The 13,549-nt window shown below is 42.0% G+C and overlaps 2 protein-coding genes across 2 annotated transcripts; both read right to left on the bottom strand.

Annotated features, from left to right (window-relative positions):
- Positions 1–2,038: 2,038 nt before the first annotated feature.
- mipb (major intrinsic protein of lens fiber b) lies at positions 2,039–3,214 on the bottom strand. Its single transcript, XM_034537050.1, has 4 exons — positions 2,855–3,214; positions 2,475–2,639; positions 2,310–2,390; positions 2,039–2,224 (listed from the first exon to the last, which is right to left on the bottom strand). The coding sequence occupies exons 1-4, from the start codon at positions 3,212–3,214 to the stop codon at positions 2,039–2,041; spliced, it is 792 nt and encodes a 263-aa protein (XP_034392941.1).
- Positions 3,215–6,294: 3,080 nt separating this feature from the next.
- Positions 6,295–10,358, bottom strand: LOC117733853 (aquaporin-4). The gene is made up of 6 exons (XM_034537757.1): positions 10,344–10,358; positions 9,784–9,975; positions 8,818–8,979; positions 8,583–8,747; positions 7,808–7,888; positions 6,295–6,507 (listed from the first exon to the last, which is right to left on the bottom strand). The coding sequence occupies exons 1-6, from the start codon at positions 10,356–10,358 to the stop codon at positions 6,295–6,297; spliced, it is 828 nt and encodes a 275-aa protein (XP_034393648.1).
- Positions 10,359–13,549: the final 3,191 nt, after the last annotated feature.

The raw sequence follows: 13,549 nt of genomic DNA, 5'->3' as shown, positions 1-13,549 counted from the left end.
CTAGGCTACATCTGTCTCTCTCCCACCTGCCATTAGACTTCTATGATAATATATTCATGTTATTACCGACAAATTCCATCTGTCTCTCAGCTTATTGAAGATGTCAATCTTTAAAAACAGTACGGCTCATTAAATGTCTTTTTCTTGTAGTGTTTATACAACAATGGCACAGAGGAACGAGGCTTTGGCTACACGGACAATAAGAAAACATTTAGAATATCACCGGACTTACTCTTTAACTGTCTTTCTCTGTTTATAGGGCTCTGGGGGTGGAGCCATGCTGTTGTGTATCAGCTATGATGCACGAGAACAGAAGACAGTAGAAGATAAATGAGTGCGTTTTCTTATCAAACACGAGCAAAAGGTCCTCTTTCGGGTAAACCCTGTCTTACAACCCTTCCTTTATCTCAATATATACCTAAAACTTCTCCAACTTGTTACAAATGTGATTTTATTAAAGCACACTGAACTATTCAGCATCTATTATTCATTTTTGTCCAATTGAATTTTAGTCCAAATCAAATATTTAATGTGAGTCTGATATGTGCTCGCTTCGCCCTCTACTGGTCATAAATATGTATTGCTGCACACATTTTCTTTCAATGCCCAGACAACCTCACAATGTGCTAAATTTAAAAGGAACAAAAATGACTCACGCCGTGTATCAAGTCTTTTATGTTTATTATCATTGAAATGTTTATTGAAACGCCTTGTGCTCCCAGTAAGGATAAAATAATAAAAAGAAGACTCGATGATGTAAAGCTTGCACAGCCGATCTGCAGTGAACAGACCTGCTCTCGAAAGTCTGGGATACAACATTTCCTTTTGGATTGCGCTGGTTCAGAACAAAAAAAGCAGATGGTTTATGTAAAAATGAATATCATAGCAAATACCATAGTGAGGGGAGGAGGAGAAGTGATCAGGTCTTAAAAACTGATGACAAAATGAGCACGGTCATTGGTACGAAACAGGAGAGGGGTAATGAAAATAAAACAAAATAAAAAGTAGTGTATCTGCAAACTTGATCTCTCTCTCACACACACACACACACACACACACACACACACACACACACAAACATGTATACACACTAACTTGAAAACACACTCATACTCACAAGGAGGCGCACACACATGCACACGCTCACTCCCACGCACACGCTTGCACACACACACACACACACACACACACATGCTGCAGAGGTATCCACACGCACACAAACACAAACACACAGATAAAATGTAGTGATGGAAAAAATAGTGAAACCTTGGTAAAATGTAATTGTATCATACATCCATTTGAAGTGCAGAAAACAAAAGGAACTTTAAAAAAAAAAAAGAAGAAGAAGAAAAATAAATAAAATGGAGATAAATTCAGATGAATATTGAAAAGCATCTTCACTGGTCTAACCCAACTTGAAACGACCACAAACCCAGAGTGTTGCCCTCTCTACCCCAACCCCAACCCTCACCCCATTACTGCACCCTCACCTGGCCCATGCCCTCTTACCCTTCTCATATCATACCCACATCCCCGCCTCACCCTCATCCTGCCCCCCCCCCCCCCCCCCCCCCCCCCCCTCCTTCCAACACCTGCCTCCCGAACCCTCTCTGCTCAATTTCAGGGTGCTCCTCTGAAGGCCCGGCTGAGAGGAGGAAGCAGGCGGGCGGGTGGGCTGGGGGTGACGGGGTACGAGGTGGCTGCTGGTTCAGGTTCTGGTCACCATTATATCAAAAACACAATGTCCAGTTCAGAATACAGAGTGAGGACTCGGGGGGGGGGGGGCTCGAGGAGTCTTGTTGTGTGTTGAGGTTTGAAGGTTGTGAACCTGTTTGTTTGTGTGTCTGTTTTTCTTACAGCGGCATTGGAAAACAAATCGTATCATGTGTTAGTCTAGATGAGTATTTGGGTTAGTATTTTTGCGATGTTGTGTGAAGGCATGGGGGGTGTGGGGGGGGGGAGGTGGGGTCGGCGTAGCTCAGGGCCTTGTCCCTCGTCCCTCGGCCCCAGTCGGAAGAAGGGGGCAAGGGGGGCAGGTTTATAGGGCTTGCGTCTTGAGCTCGATGGGCTCCCCGCGGGTGTCCTGCTGGGTCTCGCTCTCGGGGGGCCGGCTGCCCTTCAGTGTGGCGAGGCGCTCGGACAGACCTCTCATGCGTGGGAAGAGCAGGAAATCGTACAGGATGGCGCCCATCGCGCCTCCTATCATTGGCCCAACCCAGTACACCTGCAAGCGGCAAACATCGGTCAACACAGGTCATTTGTGGCTCCCCGCTCAGATTGTTACCTTCAAGTCAGACGGCAGGTCTTACCCAGTGGTTGATGAAGTTCCTGAAGAGCAAAGCAGGGGCAAAGGACCTGGCAGGGTTCATCCCAGCACCGGTGTAGTACATCTAAAAACACAAGACACGTGTTACTGCATTGTGTTCTTAAAAAAAAATAGATTTTTGATTGTCTACGTTTCTCTTGTGTCTCACCCCCATGAGATGTCCGATGGTGACCGAGAAGCCGATGGACAGGGCGGCAGATCCCATGCGTCCGTTTCTCCTCTCATCCGTCACGGCGAAGATGCACACCACGAGCTGCATGGTGAGGAAAACCTCCACCGTGGTGGCCATGCCCAGGCTGATGCCCGGCTGCAGCTGGAGATGCACAGGTGGATGAAAAAGTATCAATCTCAGAGCTGTTATTAAATATATACTAATGCAGTTCTCTTTTATTTAAGAAACAAATATATAATTCACTGGAAATAATGACACATACAGCATTAGTTGGGTTTCAATAGCTCGCTTTTACAGAACTGAACCTGAATTCATAACAAATTGTATCCCACGGTTGAACTCAACCTCTCCCTCACCGTGTTCATCGCCATGTTGCCCCTCATGTTGCCGGGCGTGACCCCGTACAGCACGGCGGCCCCGGCTACGGCGCCCAGGCACTGGGCGACCATGTAGAAAATGGCGCGGAAAAGAGACAACTGCGAGCCGACGAGGTAGGCGAAGGTGACGGCGGGGTTGATGTGGCCGCCGCTGATGTGGCCGATGGACTGAATGAGGGTGGCGGCCGCCAGCCCGAAGCACAGGGCCACGTGAAGGACGTGGTGAGGCCCGGTGGTCCAGCGCAGGGCGGCGCCCATGCCGAAAAATACGAAGAACATGGTCCCGAAGAACTCTGCGAAGACCGCCCGCCAAAAATTCATGGACCGGAACTCCCACATGGTGACTGTTCACTTGAGGCTCTCCACCAGACGAAGAAGACTCTTTAAAGAAAAAAAATCAGGGAGTCTCTTTACCTTTTTTTTCAGCCCGGAAAAAAGAACAAAACAAAACAAGAACAAAAAACACTCAGGATTTCAGAACGTCAACAGACGAATCCGCCCGATGGACTGGGTTGGTTCAGTCAACTCAGCTGCGCTCGCTTGCCACCTCCGTCCACCTGTCGCAAAGACATAGGTGTGAGATAATGTGGGAGTGTGGCGGGAGAGCTCAGTTGTCAAGAGGAGGTGGGCATCAATGTTAAAGGGATATATTTCTAAAGTAGAGAGACGGGGATAGACAGAGTGTCCGGTGGACCTTTTAGCCTCTCTGACGGAGGGGAGAGGGCCAGACAGGGGCTTTATAATACCCCCCCAGGGGCCCCAGGTGACGCCATAATCCCCCTGTAGGGCCAAGGGGCGGAGGGGCGGTGGCATTGCTGGTCATCCTAAATCAAACAAACTTAACCCCTCTGTCGCCCCCAGAACGAGGCCAAAAAGAGAGGCAGAGTATCCCAGAAGAGAAACAGATAAAGCGAGAATGGGGGAGGTAGAGAGTTTTGGGCTAAAGAGTCTACAGGAAGTGCTGCATCTTATATTCAGAGGGGGGGGAGCCGAGCGAAGATAGTTTTCTTTGGGGCGTGTATTTGTCGTCTGTTGACATTTCATAACTGTCATAAACAGGGGACACAAATGCTGATGGACAAGGACAGAAAACACAAACTACACACACACACACACACACACACACGCGCGGGCATAGGCATATACACACATGCAGATAATACAGTTGGGGCCCCGGACGGAAGTGCCCAAAGCTAACAGCGCTGAACTGACCCGTGCACTGAAAGGCCTGACCCTGTGAAACTATTGTCCGCGGGCCATCGTATGGACAGGAGACGAGAAGAAATACATATTAAACTAAAGCGCAGAAGAAGTTACAGCTAACGAAGCGCTTTCTTTTATTTGCGACGCCGCGAGTGTGCGTCAACGTTCATCGCTTCGGTTTTATTGTTCTGGAGGAAAAAAAACCAACAAACAGGCGCTGCCTTTAAGAGGAGTTAAAATGGCGGCGGGCGGTCGGTCGGTGCAGAGGGCCCGTGACCGTGAACTTGACATTGCCCCAGAGCTCAGCGTGGTCGCTGGCGCTGCTCCGCAAGCCAACGGCGGCGCGGTCGGAGACACGAGAGGGCGAAGCGAAACCCAAAAGTGTGGAAAAACACAGATCACACGAGCGATGAACCAAAAGTGATTCACATAATACGGCAGATTCTGTCTTCTGCTGTGACAAAGGCTTCTAGGAGGCGCTCGGCAGGCGTGCGTGTGCGTGTGCGTGTGCGTGTGTGTGTGCGTGTGTTTTTTTTGCAGGACGACGTTTCGACCAAAGCCGTGAAATTTCTGCGTGCACGCACATGTGTGTGTGCGCGTGTGTGTGTGTATGTGTGTGGAGCTGGGGTAAAGTGAGAGGTGCAGTAGGGTAGCAGGGGTGTGTGTGTGTGTGTGTGTGTTGGGGGGGGGGGCACAGTGGGGTTACTGAGCAGCATCGCGCTGACCAGTTGAGAGCCATCACTGTTTGGGGGGGGGGGGGGATGAATGTAGAATGCTGCGTGGGCTGTTTTCGACTCCCTTTTATACATGTTAGAAAGAACACACACAATGCAAAATGCTGGCGGCACTGTGGCAGTTATAGCTATTGTGCACGTTGTGTGTGTGTGTGTGTGTGTGTAAATAGTGTATATATATATGTGTGTGTGTTCAAAGTACACTGCTATAATGATTGCTAACATGGTTTATTTTAGACCTCCAGTCAAATCCAGAAGATACAGTGTGCCGTATGTTTTACCTAAATTATGAATATTCAAATTGAATAAATATACTTTTTTATTGTATTCATATTATACATAAGGTACAATTGACACAAATAAAAAATTTTAAAAAACATGTCCTCACTTATTACAAGTAATTAAAGAGACCCAAATGAAAACCAATCTCTTTGCATGGTTGAATACTACTTGAATTTATTTTTTCTGGGAAATTTTGTTGAACTGACCCTTTTAATTACATGCAAAACATATTTTAAGACAAGACGAATACGGCAATGACACACGATAGTCATAAAAACAGTTTTGTGAAAACAAAAAGTCTCTCTCACACACACACACACACACACACACACACACATCGTATTCATTTCATATTACAAAGCTTATTTCCACTGAACGTGTTCTTTCTTTCGAGCCATTACGGGTGAAAAGGTCCATTTGATTGTGAACGGGAGGCCGAAGAGAAGAGACGCAAACATGAGAGACGTGTTCGGGAGGCGCCGTTGAACCCACAATGCAGTGCAAGGACCTCTTTAGCATTTCAAAGCCTTCACAGACGCAGGATGAAACCTGAAAATGACAAACATGAGGGGGCTTTTCAGAAGGGTTTTTTCAATGAATCTCCATTATATATTTTAATGATGTGCAAATTTGAAAGTAACAATTGAATGCCACAATATTGGGCCTCAGTCTGGACTTACACTAATGGCAGCCGACCGGGACCTCAAATGTGACATTCATCTCCTTTTATAATGCAGCAAAAACAAATGCAACAAGGAAAAAAAGATTCATTTTAGCCAAAAAATGTGTCGCCCTCAGTGGAGGGTCGTTGAAAGGATAACTCACTGAAATGTGAAGCACATTTAAAAGCAATAAGCATCCTTTTGTTATTGGATTTATTGCCACCGGAGCAACATGTGAGTTTATGTCGGTCTCTTGAAAAGAAAAATACACACACATGTGGAAGCCATATGTAAACAACACCCTGAAATTATTTTTTTTTAAATTGAAACGTGAGACTGTATAACTTTTAAAGAAGATACGACTCATAAGTTCAATTCATAAGCATTAAAACGTAATATTACTGAACTTGAAACGGTCGGGTATAAAGTATCCTGTGGGGGGGCTAATGTAACTTAACGTGGGAAATATTACAAAGAAAAAACTGATGTTGCAGAATGCACGTGTTGTTTCCGTGACGTTGTTTTCTTGCGCGAGGCCTCAGTTGTTGTCTTGTTTGTTGGTCTGCTTGGCTCTGGCGTTCTGCGTGACCGTGGACAGAGACGACCCCGTCATGCTCGCCGTGTCCACGATCTCGATGTCCTTGCAGGTCAGACACGCCACCAGCTTCTGGCGAGAGGCGCTGCGTGCAAACAGGAACTCGTGGGACACGCCGCCCAGTATCGCCCCGAACACCGGGCCGATCCAATAGACCTGCAGAGACGGGAGAATGTCGTTTCTGGATGGTTCAAGACGAGTAAAACATCTTGGAAGCGCTTGAATGTTAACTGAGCTTTACAACTGAGGCGATATTAATGATAATAACAATGGAAAAAGTCATAATTTAGTATGGTATAAGAATGTTGTGACAAAATAAATTGTGTAGTAGGGTCACTAAGAGTGGTATAGGATGAAAGAAAGGGGGGAACAACGTCGTAGTATTGGATTAAAATAGTATAGCAAGTTTCCAAGAATTGTAAAAAAAAATGACATGATATAAAAAAAGATAATTTAAAAAGTAATTTTATAGTATGCCATTGAAAGTAATACAACAGTAATTATAGTATGCCATATAAATGTAATAAATAATGACATAGTATAAAGTGCCATAAAAGGTAATCATATAATATGTCATAGTTATACAATATCATGGTATAGTATACCATGAAGTAGGGTTAACCCTGACATTAAAATGTCATAGTAATAGCCCGGATATATTATGTCACAAGAAATCATTAAAAATTATACTATGCAATGAAAATATTGGAAACATCTTAAAAACATCATAGTATGGTATTTCTTAAAGATGTCATAAAACTGTCATAATGTCATACACAAAGTCATAGTAAGTAAGTCACGAAATGCCATAAAAGTCTAGTATTAAAATAAATGTTATACAAAATTAATAGTATTGCATAGAAATTGTCATAAAATATGTTATGGTATCGTATACCAGAAAAAAAAGCATTACAAACTTTTTTTTTTAAAGTGATAAAAAATGTCATAATGCATTTTATAAAAATCAGTTACAGTTACAGACATAGAAATGTCATAAAAAGTAATAATTTAGTCTGCCACAAAATATAAATATTAAAGCATGCCATAAATTGAAAATTATTATTAAAAATAGTATGACATACAAATATAACAAATAATATAGTATATAATGAAACTAAATGCAACAAAAAAAACAAAAGCTTGAAGAATATTACGTCATAAAAGAGTCATAAAGAGGTCATGTTGATGAATTTCATGGCATAAAAAAGCCATAGTACTATAGTCATATAGTCATAGTATGCCATTTAAATGAGGTATTTCTTTATTTAAGAAATAATGGCATCGTATAGTGTGCAATGAAAATAGGGTTGTATGATGTCATCGAACCATCATAACCCCAGAATTAAACAATGTCATGTTGTAGTGTGACATAAATAGAAAAGTCATAGAAATTGAGGAGAAAAAAAAAGAAAAGAAAAGTCACGGTAATATTGCAGTTGCTTTCTGGATCTCTCACCCAGTGGTTTTCCCAGAATCCGGTGATGATGGCTGGACCCAGAGAGCGAGCAGGGTTCATACTGCCACCGGAGAATCGCGCCTGACAGAAAAACAACAACACACACACATTCACACACAAACTAAAAAACTATTTCCACAAAGAAAAATGAGTTTCTTGTCATTGTTTGTTTTTTTCTTCCTGCTTTAATCTAATATTTTTGCAGAGTATCTTTCTCTACATGGTTTGGCTTCCTCCGTGATGCCTGAGCACATCACAGCACAGATGATATGGTGAATATACCATAATGTCTCCTATTGTTACCTTTGCATTGTCCCTGAAAGGCTTTATTTAGTTGGACATGGTTGCAGTCTGCTTTTGAAGAACCAGGCTGTCCATTGAGTTAGTGGTACACATGTTTTATACCATTCTTTAGTTAAATATGTGATATTCAGATTGGATTCCCATTATTTGTATGTGTTTAACTAATGCATTTATTATTTCACCTTATGACACTTATGGGTCCAATTTATCTGAATTTATCTTGTTGGATAAAAACCGTGGGAAGTTAAAGTACACGTGAATTCCACATAAAATGATGCGAGACTGGCGTTTTACAAAAATAAACGAGACAAAGTAGTGCAAAGAAATGTGTTTCTTGATGAAAGATGACTTCAAATGTGTATTTGTTTTTAATAACAAAGTGAGAAGGTGTTTTTTTTTAGTAGTGGAACCACTTCGAATGATCACTTGAGTAAACGCACAACTCGTAATTCAGCATGAAAGCTCCTCTCACCCCGATCAGCACTCCAGCAGTGTGTGCTAATCCAATGGCCAGGTGTCCGGGTTCGGAGCTTTCCCTCCGCCGGTGGTCCTCCACTGAGAACACGGTGAAGACCATCTGGAAGGTGCACAGCACCTCGATGCCCAGAGCCTGGGCTGCGTTCACCTCGATGGGAACCTGAGGGAGAAAAAGGGGGGTAAGATGTAACGTCTTTTAAGCTTTAAAAGGTAAAACTCTGAGGACTGACCCTGTTGACGAAGTGGTCTGCGGTGGTTTTGATGGGCAGGGCCAGGTAGAGGGCCCCGGCTGCTAAAAAGGCCCCCAGACACTGAGCAGCGATATAAACAACGGCCCGGAGGACCTCCAGCTTCCGCGTGGCCAACAGAGCCAGAGTCAAAGCCGGGTTCACCTGATCAGAGCACACACACACACACACACACACACACACACATATATATATATATATATACAAACATGGAATGACAAATATTAATAACAATAACAACTGTAATGTAACTAAGCTTGTTTACTATTGTATTTTATGATACTTTATACTTCTATTTCACTACAAAGGGGAAATATTGTCCTTTTCACTTCATTTAATTTATCTGACAGCTATAGTTAAATTTAGGATTTTACATTTAAGAAGAAGATAAGATTATAAAATACATTGTGCATTGTCACAGATTAAACTATGCAACCTTTTTGTCCCCACTAGTGTCCGGTTGTTCCACCAAACAGGGACTTTTCCCTGTAAGCTCATCACATAACTGTTTGAGACTTAAAAAAGGTAAAAGTATCCATTATATGTTTATTTTTTATAGGTCCAAGATAAGGCCAACAATATAATGCAGATTTATGCTGCAGAACTTTGTTAAGATTTATCTTGTGACCTTTCTGAGAGTCCCAACCCCCATGTTGGGAAACATTAGACTAAACTACCTGACTGCAAGTCAAATAATACAATATGATGTCATATTTGATAATATATCTCTAACAGGGGCAATAATGATGACTTTTATTTTGGATACTCAAAGGCCTTCACATGAAGTAAATATTACTTCTGAACTGCTCTAGTTTTGGGGGGATTTTTACAGAGTGGTATTGGTACTTATACTCAAGTAAAGTATATGAGTACAATTGCTACGTCACCGCCAACAATCAGGGAAATAAATATACAATTGAATGTAATCTGTGACCGAGAGACATTCACCTGTGCGCCGCTTATTTCTCCGAAACAGTGTGCCAGCGCAACAATCGACACCCCGACCGCCACTGCCGGGTACAGGGGTCCCGAGGGTGCCTCTCCAGGGCCCGGCACGCAGGCACCCAGTATGGCGCTGACTAAGACCAGGGTGCCGAGCAGCTCTGCGAGAATGGCGCGCCAGAACTGGCGACTACGTAGCTCCAGGAAGAAAGGGGACGTGAACAAAAAGGCGGCCTATATTTAGATCACCAAACATCTCTTCGTGCATCCATCTACTCTTTCTACTGCCATCAAAAGCTGTGAGAAATGATGACACGCGGGGGTGTTAACAACATTAAAATAGACATTAAAAAAATGTACACCATACACAAACCAGTCATCCCCGTGTCAGTAACCTGTATTTCAACACTTGTTACACATCCTCTTCATAACCATATGAATTAAATGTTCTAAAATGTCCATCTGGTGGACAAATACGTGCTGTTTGTTATATAAGCTACTTCTTTTTTTTATTCTACAAGTTATGAGGGATTTAAACACAAAGCAAATAATAATAAGACTCTTACCTCCCGCCACGTCATTTTGACCTCAGTGTGTTATTCTCCTCCGTGTGCGTCTCCGTCCGTGTTCAGCTCTCAGGGTCTGAGGGCTTCAGGGTCTCTGCGACAGCCCTCATTACCTTGTAGAGTCTGAGAGACCCTTTGATGGGAGCCGTCCCTCCCCCTCCTCCTCTCTCTTCACCCTCTCCTCACCCTCTTAGGCCCTGAGTCTTCCTGTGCACAAACACTTATAACAATGTCTCTCCAAGGTTGCACGTGAAGCGCCCCTAACCCGCCCGGGTTCTCCTGCAACACGTTCAACACCGACCTTGAGCAATTTAATGCATCTTCAGGAAGCTACGAGGGGCCTTTCACTCATCTTCCAGCTGAAGTGATTGTGGCCTCTTCAGAGGGCGCGGTGAGGACATGAAATTATGTAACCGTCATGGAGGGGAAAAAAAAGACCGAAATCACAATTATAGGCATTGCCGCGAAAAGTGGGTCATTTAATGTCGCATTCCAGGTTCACATGACGTCTGAACGTTTGTGTGCAGCACGCACAACACCAAAGAAATTAGCTAAGCTCCAAATACCAGCAAGCTTCCAAAAATGTATTTACATTTTAAAAATAATGCAACGTATCCAACCAATTGTTTTACAGTATTTTACAGTATTAAGTATATTTTCCCCCAAGTGCTGCCTCTACATACCACAAAGTATGACAGGCCTTAAAGTCCGGTTATATTCTCTGTTTTTCTTCCAAATCCACAGCTGAAAATATTTTATATTACATATTAACGATTAAATCATTTTTTGTCATCATTTGCTCAAAAAAAAAGACATATATATATACTGTATATACAGTCATTTTTTGTCATCATCATTTAAAAAAAAAAGATATATATACTGTATATATAGTCATTTTTTGTCATCATCATTTAAAAAAAAAAGATATATATATACTGTATATACAGTTCATTACGAGCTACCTGCAAAAATCCAGCATCACAGACTCAGCCTCTGCAGACTTCCTTCCTTAAAATCTTGTCATAGGATGCTTCGACATTAAGAAGGATTTAAACTTATTATTCTAACACATGACGAGCAGGCTGCGACGTCCACGTAACCTGAAGGTGTTGGTGCCTCGGCCTGTTGTCTCGTGCGTTTTGAGCACCTGGCAGCCGGATTTTCATATCAATTATAGGAGAAAGGGGCCATTAGTGAGAAGGGGGGGGGGGGGGGGGAGGGGGGGGGGGGGCAGAGTCGTTCATGATGCTGTTGCCATAGAGCCGATTGTGATGCAGCATCTGGGCAGGCTTTTTATTTTCACTCTTTGATATCGAATAAACACCTTATGAAGACGTTTTGTCAAACAAACACACATATGTATATATATATATATATATATATATATATATATATATATATATATATATATGTATATATATATATATATATATATATATATATACATATGTATATATATATATATATATATATGTATATATATATATATATATATATATACATATGTATATATATATATATATACATATCTATATATATATATATATACATATGTATATATATATATATACATATGTATATATATATATATATATATATATATATATATATATTATATTCGGACTCTAAATGTATATATATATATATATATATATATACACATGTGTATATATACATATACATATATACACATATATATATACACATATATATATATACATATATATATATATATATATAATATATACATATATGTTATATATTCGGACTCTAAATGTATATATATATATATATATATATATATTTTATATTATATATTCAGACTCTAAACCTCCCCACATTGTAGTATGTATATACATACTACAATGTGGGGAGGTTTAGAGTCTGAATATATTGTCTGAATTGACTCTGCCGACCCTCCAAGCATCAGGGGCCAGAGTCCAGAATGAACTGGTTGGTCGGTGGAGGGGGTGTCCCCATTATGCCGTGGATTACCCCCTCCTCTCCAGGGCAACTGTTAAACTCTTATCCCCCCTTTTGTGGGGCTAAGCCCAACTGTGTGGAGTTGGGGTGGACGGGGCGGGGCGGGGGGGGCCACACTGGAACCCGCTGGCGTGGGGAGTTTTCAGCCCTCACCGCCCAGAGTGCTGACACTGACACAACTTCACACACACACACACACACACACACACACACACACACACACACTCGCGTAAAGCGCCAGCTCAGGGATTTGAGGGAGCGATAGAGGGCAAAGAAAGAGGGAGAGATGCACCGAAAGACACATAAAGAACACCTTTTATATATCTGAGCTACACACCTATTGTTTGTGGATTTATGTGTTAGAATATAAGTGTGTGTGTGTGTGTGTGTGAGGTGTACTCGAGTCTCTACCACTGTAGGGCAGCTGGGAGTGATGGCAAGACGTTCCCAGCAGCATGTGCCTCGGACAGAACTCTCCATGGAGCTGCGGAGCCCCGCCCAAACACTTCAGCATTATTTAAGGCCTCTTTTTTTTTATTCTTAAAAAACGTGTGATATACAGTGAGTTTTAGTAGAGGTATGAGGGGAGCAAGCGGCATTGTCACCTTCTTTTCTGGTTTCATCATGTCGCTCTTTAGTACTTCTAAATACAGTCAGTAATTTATAGTTTTTCAACTTGATCTAAGGCTATTTTTTTTTATTATTGCCTAGTCATGTTTTCTCAATTGATTGTTCAGTTGGTAAAATGCAAAAAAAATATGTTCTTTAAATGTAAATGCTTAACACAATATTTGTCCATACGGATATCTTCAAATGGCCCAATAACAAATCAGTTGTATTATATTTGTATGTCCCAATATCACAAATCTACAATTTGCCTCAGAGAGCCTTACAATCTGTACAACGCAAGACGTCCTCTGTCCCTGGACGCTCGCATCGAAAAAAGGGAAAAAGACACTTTAATGGGTTAAAAACAAGGAGGCGTCAATGAATCCACTAATCATTTCAGCTCTATTCCGAACATATGATCAAAGTGCAATAATTCTATTCCTTGGCTGTAAATGTCAAAACCAGTTTGCTTTTTTTAAAATTATTGTGATGAATTATTCAGCAATTTTGACACAAACACAGGTGTAAAGGAATCGTGCTCCCTTTAGAGTTGGCGTCAGTCATTCCAGTCGGCCGTAATGCTCAACACCACCATACGCAACTTCTGGGTTTTT

This window comes from Cyclopterus lumpus, chromosome 7, assembly GCF_009769545.1.
Source record: "Cyclopterus lumpus isolate fCycLum1 chromosome 7, fCycLum1.pri, whole genome shotgun sequence".
NCBI classification, from domain to species: Eukaryota; Metazoa; Chordata; class Actinopteri; order Perciformes; family Cyclopteridae; genus Cyclopterus; species Cyclopterus lumpus.
This window is presented reverse-complemented; position numbering and strand designations above follow the sequence as displayed.